The following is a 17628-nucleotide window of genomic DNA, read 5'->3' as shown; positions in this document are numbered from 1 at the left end:
TGGGTAAGATTGGGGCGACTACTAACAATGGTAAACCTGAATACAATGTAAGCTAACTTTAATAAAAATGACGATCTAGTTTCCCGGCGAATCAGTCAACCATACTTTTGTTAAACATTAATTTTTGGATCAAAGCGATTTGTTTTGCGATTATGCCACGTTACAAGCAAGATTTGGCAGCTTAAATTTTTATCGCTTGGTTCTAATATGAATAGATTCGAGAATCAGTTATATCAGCCCACATGATATTCGGGTTTATGAATGTTCATTGACATCATGCAATCTTGCTGTTATATTTGTAGTATGACTACGTGATGCAATTAATTATACTATAACATCTATGTACTTGACTAACTACCAATTTAACTTACTCAAATTCGAGTGATTTAGTTTTTGCCTTATGTGCCCTTTGCCTGTTTCGTTACCTACTTTTTAAGCTGATTTAAATTTTTAACAAAAATTTATGTAACTTAAATAATAAGTAAAGTACTGGTGTTAAAAGAGTGATTTAGCTACACCCAAACTACATTGACAGTATCAGAATTTACTACCAATTCTTGAATTAGGAAGAGTGTTAAAGAATGAAAGATTAAAAACTTTGTTATAAAAACTGTAAAAGCTTTAAAAATAGCTTGTTTGATTTGGTACTGTAGTAAACCATTTTCTGCCAGTGTTGGAACATGCTATGAACTCAGGCATCAGTGCAGTTTGCTGGGCAAAGTAGAATACAGAGTAGAAGGACAGCTCTGACTGACTTTATAACTTTTTTTGAAGATTAGTTTTTCTAAGAGCAAATTAGCACAAAAGTTCACAGTTTAGAAAGAGACTACATTTATCTAACATCATTAAGTGGTACTGTTGAAGCTTGATGAAGCCAATTTTTCATTTTGTTTACCCGCTTTCTTAGTTTAGACAACACCAAATAGATAAGTAAACACTTTTTGAACTGGTTTTGTTGGTGCTGAAGATGCATTGTGAAGCAAGTCCACTATATTTCCAAATGTTATCTGATTTCGAGAATAGGTTTGCCAATGTTTTTGTAAACCATAAATTATTAAAATTAAGTAGAAACATCTTATTTACCACGAGGCAATAAACAAAGCAGTAAACATTAAGTTATTTTTTATTTTAGATGTTCGCATTCTGCAAAATAGGAATGAATAAAAAGATTAAAACATTTTATTGACACAATAGCTGTATGCATTTGGTGTCACTATGGGTAAATATTGTTACAAGTGGTCATTGCCGTTTTGAACAGTAAAGGCTTTGTATGTATGATAAATTTATGTACACTCGGTTGTTTGGTTAATTATTAATTATTTGAACTACAAAGAAGCTTTAAAACAAACCCGTTTTACTTGTTTAACATTACGCATTAGAAGCATTTGACTTGATTACATTAAAAGGATTCGTAAACTAACTTCACAAGAACAGCTTTATATTAGTAATTAGTTGTCTTTTTTTTTTGAAAAAAGCTAATTTTAGATATAGATATGCACTTGGCATGATATCATGAGATCAATTGACGTGATATTACCTCATGTGTAAATAATGACGTTGAGTAAGTATTGTTATAATTGGGGCTGGTTTTTAGAGCTTTAACGGTGAAGTATTGAATTCCAATAACGTATGGTGAGCTGTTTGATTTCGTTACTTTCTGGATGAATGAGAAAGGAACTTTGAAGAAAGAATGAAGAGATGATCTTATGAAGAGATTTAGCATGAGGCATTTTATTGACAGATATCTTGCTAGCCAATAAACTTAGTTTTGTTAAAAATGTCTTTGGCCAAATTACAGCAGCAGATTTTGAATGTTAATTAGTTGTAGTGTTTCCAATAAAAAATAAAACTGTTTTAATGTGTAATTGTTAGGCTGTGTTATCTTTATAGCTTTTCGATTATGTAATTTTTATTATGTCTTTGTAAGTATAGGATGAGTACTGGTATACTTCTGCAGAGGTTGTTGCACTGTTTGTCAGTCTTAACTTATGATATTCGGACCTAATTTACCTGCCAAATTAATGATCTGACTCCGTGGTTGCGTGCGGTTAGAATTCTCTAACCTAACGTTGTACTAGCCGAAAGCTCTTACGTTATTACAGATACAGTTTATCAGAAACGATCCTTTATTGTAGGAACTGTACAGGTTCCGAATATGACACAATCTCAAACTTAGCATTCACCATTTAAAACATGTCTAACGAATTACAATTAACACGACTAACGTAATACGTTCGTACGATTCTGTATCTCTGTCTGCGCGGTTACTCGCGTATCAGCTCGAGTTTATAAAGCGGAGCGATGTGAGCGTTTGTTTTGCGGCGTGCGCGAATGTGTCTGCGACGTAGGAGCCGTTGATCACAGTTTCATCAGTTGTAGTAAGACTTGTTATGACATGTCGCATTTTCTCCATAAGCAGGTTGGCTTCAGACATAGAGCTGAGCAGCGATTGAAGGTCAGTGAACGAGTCGGAGTCAGGTAGCTCGTTGAGAATCTTCTCGTAGTCGGGAGCATTGTAGTTGATGTGTATAGTCGACAAAGGTAAGTTGAGTTGGTGCACCTGCACATGTTCGTGCGATAAGGTGTAGTTGTGATAAAGGACAGTGTGTCCCAGAACTCGGAAGACAAAACTTCTCGCTGGTTGATACGATTCCAGCAGATGTACTCCCGGTAAGACAATGTTGTCTGAAATGAGTTGGTCGTATTGACTGTGGCCGTTTTGATCGCGATATTGGATGAGAGGGCGTTGGCTAAACGCGTTGCGGTACGCAAGTGACGGTAAAACGGTACCGTTGATAGAGTGACATGTTGCTCTGGACATAAAATCTCCAAGGCTGGAACCCATGGTTTGATGTCCAAGAGTAGAAGAGAGTATCTCAGTAGGGAAAATCTTCCCAACTGCTTTGTAGAGTGTGCCAATCAGCTTCGTGAGTTGACAATGTAGGAACTTGTTCTCTTCGTTGAAAGTAGTGAGAACTTCGGAAATGTAAGCGAAACATGTAAGCAGCAAACAAATGAACATGTTGTGTTTGTAATCAGAGAAACGTTTCGGTGGAAGGATTTTGCAACCAGTCCGAGAAGTCCTGAATGTGGCAGAAGAGGTTGTAGCGTCGTCTTCGTCATCTCCGTCAGAAACTGAACTACTTTAAGCTGGAGCTATTGCTGTCGTTGTTGTTAAATCAGTTTGTTTACAAGAATAAAGTTAGCAGTACCAGCTTCATTGAAACACGTCGGGTCAACGTCGGTGGTCACCAAAATGCAGAGGTTGTTGCACTGTTTGTCAGTCTTAACTTATGATATTCGGACTTAATTTACCTGCCGAATTAATGATCTGACTCCGTGGTTGCGTGCGGTTAGAATTCTCTAACCTAACGTTGTACTAGCCGAAAGCTCTTACGTTATTACAGATACAGTTTATCAGAAACGATCCTTTATTGTAGGAACTGTACAGGTTCCGAATATGACACAATCTCAAACTTAGCATTCACCATTTAAAACATGTCTAACGAATTACAATTAACACGACTAACGTAATACGTTTGTACGATTCTGTATCTCTGTCTGCGCGGTTACTCGCGTATCAGCTCGAGTTTATAAAGCGGAGCGATGTGAGCGGAAATATTCAACACAATATACACACATATTTCAGAATGCGCGAACGATAAAATAAGCGTTGGGCAATGGGGATTATTTACAGTTAAAACTTGGATGTTATGAAATCACCTGGTAACGTACTAAACGGCGCTTTCACATGAAGTTATTTAGAGAAAGTTTCCAAATATTAAGCGACAATTGCAGTTTCATCAACAAACAACATTTCAATAAATAACTGGCGAATACTTTCCCACGAATGATATAATGGTATTAAAAGTGCCTCCCAGGCCACTACACTTCTATTACTTTATATTTTGGTCACGTATAGAATTTCGCCTAATACTCAGCATCTGGCATTGTGTTGTTGTATTTAGCATACTTACTTACTACAGCTAACTTAAATTTAAAATGAATTAAAAATTAGTTCAGATATCAATGAATATTTACCATCCAGACAACCAATGGTCTTGAATATTTGTGGTTTAGCTAACCTGTTAATTGAATAATGAAAAACAAGGCAAGGGCAAGGGTAACATTATTTCCTAACCTTCAGTTAAACACAATAAGTAGATTGTAAAATTGGCTAACTGATTTGATATAAAAAGACCATAAATAAATACATAAACTCACAAATTTTTAATTATTTTTTATTTTGTTTTTAGTCTATTTTTAAATTTGGCAAATTTAAGATCATCTGATTATTGAAATTTGATCAACCAAAACCAAATAATCCAACCCTAGTATGAAGGAAATTTTAGCAACCAACTCATAACTTAACAAACACATTTTTTTATGGTTAACTCTCACCTGTTTTCACTGGTACATACCGCTACATATAGACAATAAACAGATACAAACCACTTAAATACAATAAAATGATGCAAAGTTAATTAGATAATTATGTACATTCCTATTTTACAATCATCATTGTTTTATATTAAATTACAAGATGTCATCACAATTTGTACTCACAAAGTTTTCTATACTTTTGAAATAACCTATTCATTGATTTCATAATCATTTGTCAATCATGAACTGTAATCCGTTATTGATCAAGATAATGAAAGGTCTCAGCAAGGGATAATTTTAGTAAACGTGCTTACTTCTGAAACAAAAATTTTCATATCATATATCAGTTATTTACCATGTAATGCATTGACAGTGAAGATGAGAAAAAAGCTTTTTTGTTGTCATGCACTTCGCCTCAGTTCCTATCTGTATCTTTTAAAGTTATTATGAGCACAGTAGTGTCACAATAAGAATAAAAACTGGCTTTGCCAAGTGATGCTTTTCAGCATTATACAATGCTGTCACCCTCTTTGTACTGGAAGTCAATGTCAGGCAATACTTTATTGAAACAATGCTACCACACTGTGTAGTTGTTGTATGATTAAGGGACGTCATTAATTGCATTGCCACGTTGTACCCAAGTACTCGGCCGACGAGTCCAAGGTGTTCTGTTTTTTGTAACAGTGCTAGTTTTTTACCTATACTGTATTTAAGGATGGTTTAAATTTCTAACAAAAACTTATGCAACGTATTTAAGAAGTATTCAAAGCGTGTTTAAGCTACTCCAAATCCATATCAAAATACAACCTTACAACCAATTCTTTTAAAACCCGAAACATAAGAATTTTTATAACGTGAAACCAGAATTATTTGAAATTGATACTTGGTAAATAGCAGCTTGATAATTTGTAAGTTTTTGTATGAACAAGTTGATTAAAAATACTAGTTTGCACAACTTAAGTTAAACAAGTCTGCTAAAAATAATAGCAACCCTGCATTTATACCAGTGTTGTAATCAAGTTCTTTTATTCAGACTCGAGTCAATCTGTATTGTGACATGAGTCATTTTAAACTTTGACTCGACTCAAGTCATTGCATTTAACTTAAAACTTTTTCTGACGTCACACTATATCTTTCATTAAATTTGTTACAGCAACGTTATAGTTGTCTCCGTATTAATCTGGTTGATACTTTTTGTCAGAAAAGTGTGAATTTTTTGAAAAATATCTAACTTTTTACCCAAATCTTCCTACTTTTTCGCCACCATTGTCCTGACTTTAGACTAATTGAGCTATGAATCAAATCATTTAAGCTGTTTAAGTCAAGTCAAGTCATTAGAAAATGTGACTCAAGTGAAGTCAATGGCTCAAGTCATTACATCACTGATTTAGATACAGCAAATATTTAGGTTAACTTTTGTTTAAGGTTACAAAACTTTAAACTTTAATAATGGCTACAATGCAAACTACAATTAACTCAGTTGTTATGCCACCTCCAAACCTAGTTATGGCACCTGCAATAATAAACAACCCACCCAACATGGAAATTGGAAGGAAATATGCCGGATTATATAACAAACTGGGAGTAAGTTACATATTTATTATGTTTTTTGTTTATAATTATTAACATATAATAAATATATGTTACATGTTTAATTTACAAAGGCTAAATTAAGTTAAAGTTGTTTTTGTGTGCAGATTACACAGATTGTTTTAGCTGTTCTCAGCATGGTTTTCCAAATTATACTACTGGCCCTTGCCGTCACCTACTATGATAGCTATGCATACCTTTCTTCGGGTTTATGGGCTGGTGTGTTTGTGAGTAATGTTAATATAGTTTTTGATATGATTGGCAAATTCAATGATGAAAAGTTTCAAACTGGAAGTTTTCAAAACAAAACTTTTAAAAGCAGTATATTTCAAAGCAGAGTTTTCACATTTTTTTTTCAACCAAAAATACTGAATATTGAAAAATTTTTGGTACAAATGTAATTAAAACAAAAGCATTGTAACCATCCAACATAAAACTTTTCAATATCTTTTTGGTATAGTAATTTCTGTTCAAAAAGTTCCAGTTCCAAACTTTTTTTTTAGAAAGTTCTTGAAACTTTTTAACGCTTTGATAAATTTGTAATACTGTATGTGGATTATGGAAATTGTTTTATTTTAAACTATGGCTTATAATTGCACAACATTCTTCAGTGCAAAAGTTGTTGCAGTTTGGTGAGCAAACAGCCAGAACAGTTTTTCCCTCGAAGACAGTGGTTCCCAACCTTTTTTCACAGCGCCCCAAGTTTAAAGAAAATATCAAACTGATACTATCTTTCGACCCAACCATATTCATACATATTCAATTCCATGTATTGAAATCTTTTATTAAAAAACTTCATAATCACACTAATGAGAAAGCTGTGCTTGTTTGCTGTCAATGAGTTTTCTGAAATCGTGGCGTTACTTTACTTAAACACAGTCGCAAGTCAGCTTCAACTTCCAACTGATTTTGATGTTTTGTGTTTAATACACACATTGCACTAAACCCAGTTTCACAAAGCCAAGTTGTCGCAAATGGAATCAATTTTTGAATCACAAACTTTGAAACGATCGGATACACTTTGTACATGGAAGCCCAAAAGTGAATACAGTCGAATCCGCTTAATTCGGACACCGGATAACCCGGACAACCGCTTTATTCGGCCAAAATGCTCGGGAACGGAACAAAAGTAAAAATTGAACGTAAAAAACTCCTGTTAATTCGGACAATTCTCCGCTTAATTCGGACACAGGTTCGCAATTCCATCGTTAGGTTATGACACAATAAACAGTACTTCGTTCGTTTTAAGACAAGATGCAATTGCATTATGAGTGATTATGGTGAAACAATGACGATCCATGCAGTAACAATCGACAATGAACTCATATAAGGCCGTGCCAGCTTCATAGTCGCTTTTACTTCGGTACAATTGCGTCCATCTTGTAGGACAAAATTGTACAGAAAAGTTTAGCACAAAAAGTGAAATTGCTCACTAAAGTAAACGAAGACGTTTTATGCGATCAGTGCCAGTTACTGCGGTATAGCGCAGCTGCAATTCATTTATTACGCAACAGTACAGTATTTTAAATGGGTTTTTTGCCTTTATGCATGACCATGAAACGAACAATTGATTTTCCGCTTAATTCGGACAAAGCCGTTTCTCCGCTTAATTCGGCCAAAAGTGAGCGTAACCAAAGTGTCCGAATTAAGCGGAGTCGACTGTATTTGCAAAATCTTTTGTGTATTTTTCTTTAACACTAGAAGGACGGCAATTTTCGTATACCTAGAAGGACGGAGTGCGTCAATTGACGCATAAGGTCAAAACGGCGCAAATCTAACGTTTTTTTTTGAGAAAACTGTGCTGTTGCTCCGAAAAAACTACTTCTATCGCATGTCCGCTTTGTGCATTTTAATTAACAAAAGCAATCGCATTGAAAATACAAGCCTCAGTTTGAAACAACGCTTGAAACCAGTGAACACTTATAAGTCCATACTCAAAAATACTTTTCCTAAGCACACGATTTGCACTTTCTGGTAGCACATCGCCCACATACCGCTTTCTTACAGTCTTGGCACCTTTCGGTGGTACGATTTCTGCACTTTGATAGTAGCGCAGGTAACGCGTTGTTTGACAACTGGATTGGTAATCGTGGTACTGGGGCCGCAACCGCCTTCTGCTGGACGTTTGCGAGTAATTGCTTCCACACTTCCGGTAAGCTCTTCTGCTATCTTTTGTATATATTCTCTGCGGCTGATCTTTCTCTGGCAGACGCGTTTGTAGATAATCCAGCTGTTGATAAGAGCCATATCAACTACATTGTAAAATACATGCACCGGCCATCGTCTGCTTGCTGCTTTGACCGAGTACAACCGTGCCATTTGATCAAAAACGTCGACTCCACTTTTGTCTCATTATAGTAGAGTATAGAGTCAGGCTTCTTTTTCGGATTTTCGTCGCTTGAAACGTGGACGTCCAGATGTAGACTGCTCAAAATTGCCACGTTTTTTGCTGCTTTGCACTGGTATGATGTGAGTTTAATTGCTGTTTGGCCGTCGTACCTAAACACTTCTGTTTCACGCAACTCCTTTTTCTTCTTGCACTCTTCCGGGACTTCTCTCTTGTTCTGGCGCATTGTCCCTACGAGGCTGCACTTCTTTTCCGCAAGTCGCAACGCCAGGTCAAGTGAGGTGAAAAAATTATCGCAAGTGACGTTGTAACCTCCTTGAAAAAGCGGCGCCATGAGTTTCAGTACAACGTCGGTGGGCACACTCACGTGGGGGCTCCTTGCGTCATCTTTTCCAACGTAAGGAAAACCGTTGAATAAATATTTGTTTTCAACGTCAACTGCAAGCCAGAACTTTAGACCAAACTTGTCTGGTTTATTGGCCATATGTTGGATGAACTTTCAGCGTGCCTTACACGGCAATAGTTGCTCATCCACAGTTATCTTCCACTGTGGAATAAATGCTTTTTGGCAGTTTGATATAAAACTGTTCCTAAGTTGTGAAGCGAGTGCAAATTTATCATGCAATAGATTCCTACGCCTTTCCGTCTTCAGATCGAAGCGAAGGAATTGTATGAGCTCCAGAAACCTGTCTCTTGTCATGGTTTGGGAAAACATCGGACATCCCCACGACTTCCCCCACAAACTCTTCACAGGGAAGTTGCGCCCTCCTATCACGCCAGCAGTAACCTAATTCGATAAACCTGTAATTATCAGCAGAAAGAAAACGATGCTCTCTATTGCGAGAACTGGTTTTTGTACTGTGAAGTAACAATGCGTCAATTGACGCACCTCGTCCTTCTAGGTAGTGACCATGTTAATTATCTCTACCGGTAAAATAAAAACTTCATATTCATGGGTTAGTTACCTAACACTAATGTAGGAAAAGTCAGGAAATATCACGGTTGTGCGATGCACCACTTAAAAGTTATAGATGCACTTAGGTTGAAAATGCGTCAATTGACGCGCCCCGTCCTTCTAGTGTTAAGGACCCAAAAGTAATACGATTTGTTGCTTCCAACGTCTGCAACATGGTGGGGTAGTTGAGGCAGATCTGCACTACCAAATGGATCAATCATCCAATCATTTTCATTAGTAGGCACCGGGGTTTCACCATAATAGTGCACAAACTTTTGGACGAACTGTTCCGGTCATCGGATTATGGTTTGCTTAATATTAACTTCTTTTCACATTTATAGTGTATTAGTTTAGGGAACATATCACATTCATCTTGAGCCATATAGCTTTTCCAGACAATGAGCATGATTTTTTGTAGTAAGCAGCAACTTTAGCGGAGTGATCAATTAATGTGAAACCAGCGCCGTGCATAGAAAAATTCAGACTGTTCAGAGAGTCAAATATATCGAAAAGATAAGTAAACTTTGCATTGAAATTTTCTTGACAAAACTTTTCAGCTAATGCAACAATATTATTTTGCCTCAGGAAGACAACAATTCGCAAACACCTTTCAGAACATGACCTCTTAGTAGCCATCGCACTTCCGTGTGCAGCAGCAGCAATGCTTTATAATCAGCATCCAAGTCGGTGTACAAAAACGAAATTACATGCTGATTTTATGGTCTTGCTTTAATCAAATTCACACGTTTTACAACGGAACTTAACACTTTGTGCAGTTCTTGTGATAATTTTTTGCAGGAAGGGCTTCTCTGTGGAGAAAACAATGTGTCCATTCAGCACTTGGTGCTATGTCTTTGATTTGTTTTACTACTCCAGACTTGAAGCTAGTGCATGCTGCTGCACCATCTGTGCAAATTCCAGCACATTTATTCCAAGGAATGGAGTACTCTGTAAAGAAACTATTCCGGCTTTGAAAAATATCCTCACCCTTCGAGTGCAATTTTAATGCTTCGCAAAATAACAAATCATCTGATACAGCTGCATTGTGGATGTAGCGAATAAAGATAGAAAGCTAAGGCAGACCAGCAATATCTGTGGATTCATCCAATTCAGCAGGCTTGTTAACACAATTTGGATGATTTTTTCCAAGTGGCTTCACGCAACTTGTTTGTCTTCATGGACTCGGCAGAGAGAACTTTCAAATATATCATACATTTTGGTTTACCATCCAATTCAGTAAAACCAAATTTAAGAAAAACTTCATTATATGATCGTTTTGCCATCTTCCTTTCAGTCTAAAATCAAGCAATTACAAATCTGGAATTGTGCTGGAAGTTAAGGGTTTGCTGAAAACCCAAAATACTTATGATTTAACTTTCAATAACGTTTTCAACTGTGCGTTATTGCCCTGGTCTGTCTTAGTGCTTTGTATGAAATCACTCTGCAGTTTCCACGTGCTCAAAACTTCACCGCTACGAGAGTTTGTTGTTGAAAAAAATGCAACTAAGGGGTAATAATGTGACGTATGACACACGTCACTCTTACCAGCTTTCCTCGATAAGACGCCTATGTACTTGTTTTTACAATTATCTGTGTTGTCTAACTCTATAAGTTTCCAAAGGCTTTTTCCATTTTGGTTTTATTGCTTTGGAAATATTTACAAAAAACAAGCGACCCAGAAGAATTATCAGGCGACCCAACTTTGGGTCACGACCCATACGTTCGGAAACACTGCACTAAGAAACTTTCTAACCTAGCAAATTTTAGTTTTACTGAGCAAAAATTTTTGAGGATGAGCCGAAAAATTGTTGCTATAAAATAGTCAAGTAACACAAGAAATTTACTTGTGCCTTGGTGAAACGGTTTTGTAAAGAAACAAGAGTACAATGAAACTAAATACTGTATATCACATAAAGGTTTGCAACTGTGTCAGATTTCCATGTCATTAAAAGAAAAAATATAACAGATGAAATAAATATATCAGCGAGGCGTTTTTCACTATTGACTTATTTTGTTAATGGTTATCATGTTACAGCATTTACGATACTACTTTAGCTATCGCAATTCATTTGGCTTTCTGCCAACAAATGATTGGCAGATGTTGGATACATGTAAAAAGTTCATTTATCTTTGTTGCCCACTTTGCACAACAAACCTTCAGAGTTCTCAGCAGTGGCGTATTTAGAATTGCATTAAGAGGGGTGGGGCAAAAGTTTTTAAAAGAAAGCTAAAAACCATGTGCCTAACCGTCCAAAGCACAAAAAATTTTTTGGCTCAAAAATTGCTTTAAAATGTCTTGAAATAAAATGTATTCACATATTTATACATACAATTGCTGCCATATTATGGTATTCAATTTTGAAACGCTGCGCACAACAGTTTTTGTAAGGCCATATACGACAATTTTGAAATCCTATACACCTGCCTAATATATGTTTTTTCATAGATTATAGCTGATAAGTATTCATAAACAAGAAAATGTGGTGGAAAAATAACTGAAAACATAAACAAGCATATGCCCTAAAAACGTTAGTTTTGTGAGATGGGCCATGGCCCAATGCCCTCTCCCTATAGACGCTAGTGGATCTCTGCGCAAATGTTAAGCAATTGCCTCTTAAAATGCATTAGCATTCTATATGAATAGCCATGCTAATGGCAAAAAAAAAACGATAAATAAAATTACCATGCTGTGCTCGTATGGATCATTATAACTGCAATAGTAAACGAAAAAATTAAAGCGCACAATTTGGAATACGTTAATGCAAAGGCCATTTCGTCTTTGACGCAAAATAATTTTCAGAAGAGAAAAAAAGTGAGTGGGTTTATACACCAGGGAAAGCCTATTTTAAAATGGGAGGCTTTTATGCGAGAGGGAATATACATGGTAATCAACAAGGAGTTTACATTCTGAAACAGACTAAATGGGCTGTTTGTTGTTTTTGTATTTGAAATTTTTATAAGGATTAATGAAATGTGTGCGAAAACCAGATTTAAGAGTCCAAACGAAAGCTGGAACTGCACATTTGCGTAGCTGCGCTTCTTACATGGAACACTGAGCCCAAGTTACCTAGTTCGTTCAAATTTATAATATTCTAAACAGAAAATGTTACTGAGAAATTTACATGACTTGACTGGGCGTTGGAAAACTTTTCTTTGTACTACATTGCCAACTGTCAAGTTATCAATAAAGCCTTTAGAAGACTGTTATTTGTGATTTACTAAATATTGTGACAGAAATGTGCTTTATAGTAGGCTACATTTTAAAACATTTTTATTATTGTAAATTTTTTTGTATGAAGCCGCGTTATATTGTTTTAGCTTACTTACATACTCTTACAAATGCAAACAAATAAACTTTTTACCAAAATGATTATTATTTTGTTATTGTCATTTTGGGAAGATAGTTGCTTTAATAGTTTTCATTTGTCACAGTTTATGGTATCTGGAATTTTGGGAGTAATCTCTGCAAAGAAACCGATTTACAATATAGTGAGTTTTGCTCTATTTCTTAAGTAACAAGATACACAAAATTCATACTTTTCCATCAATATAAAAACTGGACATTAAATATCTGGATAGTGATAATTATTAAATTTTTTATATCAGTAACATTAAATTTTATACAAGTGTTCTAGTTTCATAAATTTTAGATTGTTGCTGCTTTGACAATGACTATATTTTCTGCTTTGGCTGCTGCTTCCATGTTTGGAATAGAACTAGCTGCAGCAATATATTTTTCCTACGGTGGTCCTTGCTCTCCATATGACTGGAACTGTTTTTATTATGTAAGAAAATTTTGATAAAAACATATTAAGCAAATCAAACATTTATTCAAAAATTGGCATAGTACCGTATTAAATTAGTTTAGAATATTTATAATTCTATTGATTTAATTAGATATTTTTTATGTTTTATCGTAGACCACACCCATCGGACTCCACTCTATGCAGACTGTATTTTCATTTACTGCTTTTGTAATTGCCATTATTCACTCGGTCTATTGCTGTGCTCCTACATCCTGCTGTTCTTCATCAGGGGTATGTACATTGATTGAAAATTTTATGTGTTATACATGTGGAAATGTAACAAGTTGATCTCTATGCATTGAATATTTGCAGCAACAACAACAACAAGTAATTATCACTTCTACTGGATATTCTGGACCGATGACTGCCAATGTGATACCTGGACAACCTGTCTCTTATGGTACGACCAGCAACATAATTTTAGTAATGTTCACTCTGAGATAGATAGATGGATTCAGTTCCTGATACGACATTTAAAAAAATACAAAGATGCATCAAGTTAAACGACACACATAACTACAAATTTCTGAAAAGTGATTTCATTATGGCCAGTATTGAGTATTTTAAGAGAATGATAAAATGTCAACTTAACTTTGTGCTTGTATTCATTAATACAACTTGTTAAAACATGTATATAAACAATTAAACATCACTACGTTTAAGTCATGCAAAGACTTCCTCTGTCTAAAGATAAAGGTTCTAGTAGATGAAAAGCGTTGCAGTTATTGTGTTCTATATGTTTACGCAAATTGTATTAATTTAATTATCAGTTTACACTGGACAGCCACAACTGGGTACTGTTACACAAGCTGGTTCTCCACCTTACATGTATCAACTTGGTAACACAGGTCCTGCTCAAAATCCAATTTCAAACAATCCACAGCAATTTATGGTGAGTAAACGATTCTAATCCACTCGTTTGCATGTGTAGTTCATTTTTTTTTAATTTTCAGAACACTCAATTTACCAGCAATGTTTTATCATCTGGGAATCAGGTAAGTTTGGTTTAAAGTGATTATTGAACATTTTCATTAAAACAAATAACTAACTGCAGACACTTTTTTTACCTAAGGGTGAGTTCTCACAGCAAAAGATGTAATGTGAACCCAACGTGAATAACGCTACCTTGTTGTAAGAAGGGTGAAAAAAAATTGTTAAAGTCTGAATGTAAAATTGTTTGCTATTGTCATCGTGCGTAATTATTTTGATACTGCAATTATAAATAGCACTTAGACTATAATTTGTATCTTAAGTTTGTTACTAACTTGGCTTATTTGAATTAAGTTTTTAGAAGATGTGACTTTTCAATTGCGGTTTATTTGTTGTGCAATGTTTTCTTGTTTTCATTTGCAAGTTACTCTTGTAATATTTTGGCTTATAAGTTCTCATTTAGATAGCTGCAGACTAACCAAAAAATGTTATTCCTGTGGTTATTAAAGTTTTTTTAATTTCTAAGTTCTTAAATTTGTTTCATTTTTTGGTAACAAACCTGCATTTAATTTTGTTTTATTTAATGCCCATAACCAGTTTAAAATATTGGCATGACAATATTATTTTCGCTAACATTTATTCTAACTATATCATTTGGAACTTTATTAATTTCAACAACCTTTGTTGTTTATTTAAATACCCATTGTAACTAAAATAATATATCGAAATAATTGTTTGAATGTTTTGTTTCGTTGTTAGTATTGAATGTGTTCAACATTTCATTATTGACCTTCGGTTATCTATTAATTTAGTTTTTCTGTTAATTCTTGTTTTAATGTATGCAACCATTAAACTGAATTGTATGCATTTAATCTATGTCTCTGAAAGTAGAATTGACTTGTCAGTTTTAAGGCAAACAAGGTTTTCTATAAACTTAAAGTGAGGGGAAAGTCCAAAAACAAATTGCCCTTAAATCAAAGATTAGTTGTCAGTTAATACACTGGTGAAAAGATTTGTGCTAATATGTAGTGGTTGAGCAGTTATTGTCATTAATAAGTTGAAAAAACAAGCAACTTCATCACTTAATTTTGGCGAGGATCGCGGTTTTTATTACATCACAAAAAAAGAAAAAATAGGATCAATCAGGTATTTGGATCAAGTATATTTTTGTTTCGTTGTAACCGTTAGTATTGAATGCGTCTACCATTTCATTATTAATCTTTGGTTTATCTATTAATTTAGTTTCTCTATTATGTTACAAGTTGTCATAAACAGTAAATGTTACTATGTATGTATGATAAGTTTATGTATACTGGGTTGTTTGGTTACTATGTATGTATGATAAGTTTATGTATACTGGGTTGTTTGGTTAATTATTAATTATTTGAACTACAAAGAAGCTTTAAAACAAACCCGTTTTACTTGAGGTTTAACATTATGCATTACAAGCATTTGACTTGATTACACTAAAAGGATTCTTAAACTAACTTCACAAGAACAGCTTCATATTAGTAATCAGTTGTCTTTTTTTTGAAAAAAGCTAATTTTAGATATAGATATCCACTTGGCATAATATCATGTGATAATTATGAGATCAATTGATGTGATATTACCTCATGTGTAAAATAATGACGTTGGGTATTATTAAAATGGGAGCTGGTTTTTAGAGCTTTAACGGTAACGTATTGAATTCTAATAACGTATGATGAGCTGTTTAATTTCATTGTTTACTGGATGAATGAGAAAGGAACTTTGAAATATTCTTCTTTGTTTTATGAAGAGGTTTAGCATGAGGCATTTTATTGACAGATGTCTTACTAGCCAATAGACTTTGTTTTGATAAAAATTTCTTTGGTTAAATTACAGCAGCAGATTTTTAATGTTAATTAGTTGTAGTGTTTCCATTAAAAAATAAACTTATTTTAAAGTGTTATTGCTTGGCTGTGTTATCTTTATAGCTTTTCGATTATGTTTTTGTAAGGATAGGATGAGTACTGGTATACTTCTATTACTTTGTATTTTGGTCACGTATAGAATTTCGCCTAATACTCAGCATCTGGCATTGTGTTGTTGTATTTAGCATACTTACTTACTACAGCTAACTTAAATTTAAAATGAATTAAAAGTTAGTTCAGATATCAATAGATATTTACCATCCAGACAACCAATGGTCTTGAATATTTGTGGTTTAGCTAACCTGTTAATTGGGTAATGAAGAACAAGGCAAGGGTAACATTATTTCCTGATCTTCAGTTAAACACAATAAGTAGATTGTAAAATTGGCTAACTGATTTGATATAAAAAGACTATAAATAAATACATGAACTCACAAATTTTTATTTATTTTTGATTTTATGTTTTTAGTCTATTTTTAAATTTGGCTAATTTAAGAGCATCTGATTATTGAAATTTGATTAACCAAAAACCGAATAATCTAACCCTAGTATAAATGAAATTTTAGCAACCAACTCATAACTTAACAAAACGCATTTTTTCATGGTTAACTCTCACCCGTTTTCACAGGCGATCACTGCTACATATAGACAATAAGCAGATACATACCACTTAAATACAATAAAATGATACAAAGTTTATTAGATAATTATTTACATTCCCATTTTATAATCATCATTGTTTTATATTAAATTACAAGATGTCACCACAATTTGTACTCACAAAGTTTACTTTTGAAGTACCCTATACAACGACTTTATTATTATCTATCTGTCAATCATATACTGTAATCCATTATTGTTAAAGATAATGAAAGGTCTCAGCAAGGGACAATTTTAGTAAATGTGGTTACTTCTGAAAGAAAAAATTTTCATATCATATGTCAGTTATTTACCGTGTAATGCATTGACAGTAAATATTAAAAAAGAGCTTTTTTGTTGTCATGCCCTTAGCCTCAGTTCTTATCTGTATCTTTTAAAGTTATTATGAGCACATTTTTGCACAAAGTGTCACAATAAGAATAAAAAGTAGCTTTGCCAAGTGATGCTTTTCAACATTATACAATGCTGTCACCCTCTTTGTATTGGCAGTCAATGTCAGGCAATTGTGTATTGAAACAATGCTACCACACTGTGTATTTGTTGTATGATTAAGGGGCGTCATTAATTACATTGCCACATTGCACCCAAGTACTCGGCCGATGAGTCCAAGGTATTCTATTTTTTTAACAGTGCTAGTTTTCTACCTATATTTAAGGATGGTTTAAATTTCTAACAAAAACTTATGCAACCTATTTAAGAAGTATTCAAAGAGTGTTTAAGCTACTCCAAATCCATATCAAAATTATCAAAATACAAACTTACAACCAATTCTTTTAAAACCTGAAGCATAAGAATTTATATTATGTGAAACCAGAATTATTTGAAATTGGTACTTGCTAAACAGCAGCTTGATAATTTGTAAGTTTTTATATGAACATGTTGATTAAAAATACTAGTTTGCACAACTTAAGTTAAACAAGTCTGCTAAAAATAATAGCAACCCTGCATTTATACCAGTAACCACATCATAATGTATATGTACACATGTAACCAAAGTTCTTTTATTCGGACTTGTATTGTGACTCAATCTGTGACTCAATCTGTATTGTGACCTGAGTCATT

The 17628-nt window shown here is 34.2% G+C and overlaps 1 protein-coding gene across 1 annotated transcript; it reads left to right on the top strand.

Moving 5' to 3' along the window:
• Window positions 1-3382: 3382 nt before the first annotated feature.
• On the top strand, window positions 3383-14995 carry LOC143465947 (uncharacterized). Its single transcript, XM_076964487.1, has 9 exons — window positions 3383-5967; window positions 6081-6200; window positions 12708-12764; window positions 12926-13060; window positions 13196-13312; window positions 13394-13481; window positions 13852-13973; window positions 14035-14076; window positions 14154-14995. Exons 1-9 carry the CDS (start codon window positions 5833-5835, stop codon window positions 14178-14180), a joined length of 843 nt encoding a protein of 280 aa, XP_076820602.1. The 5' UTR covers window positions 3383-5832; the 3' UTR covers window positions 14181-14995.
• Window positions 14996-17628: the final 2633 nt, after the last annotated feature.

The sequence above is a fragment of the Clavelina lepadiformis genome, chromosome 7, assembly GCF_947623445.1.
Source record: "Clavelina lepadiformis chromosome 7, kaClaLepa1.1, whole genome shotgun sequence".
In the NCBI taxonomy this organism is placed as follows: Eukaryota; Metazoa; Chordata; class Ascidiacea; order Aplousobranchia; family Clavelinidae; genus Clavelina; species Clavelina lepadiformis.
The sequence above is the reverse complement of the archived record's forward strand: the minus strand, read 5'-3'. Positions and strand labels throughout refer to the sequence as shown.

Excerpts from the sequence above, each read along its gene's own strand:
- LOC143465947 (XM_076964487.1), top strand. The coding sequence starts at position 5,833 with ATGGCTACAATGCAAACTACAATTAACTCAGTTGTTATGCCACCTCCA. Across the intron at positions 6,201-12,707 it reads GTTTATGGGCTGGTGTGTTT|TTTATGGTATCTGGAATTTT; the intron begins GTGAGTAATGTT and ends CATTTGTCACAG. Across the intron at positions 13,974-14,034 it reads ACAATCCACAGCAATTTATG|AACACTCAATTTACCAGCAA; the intron begins GTGAGTAAACGA and ends TTTAATTTTCAG.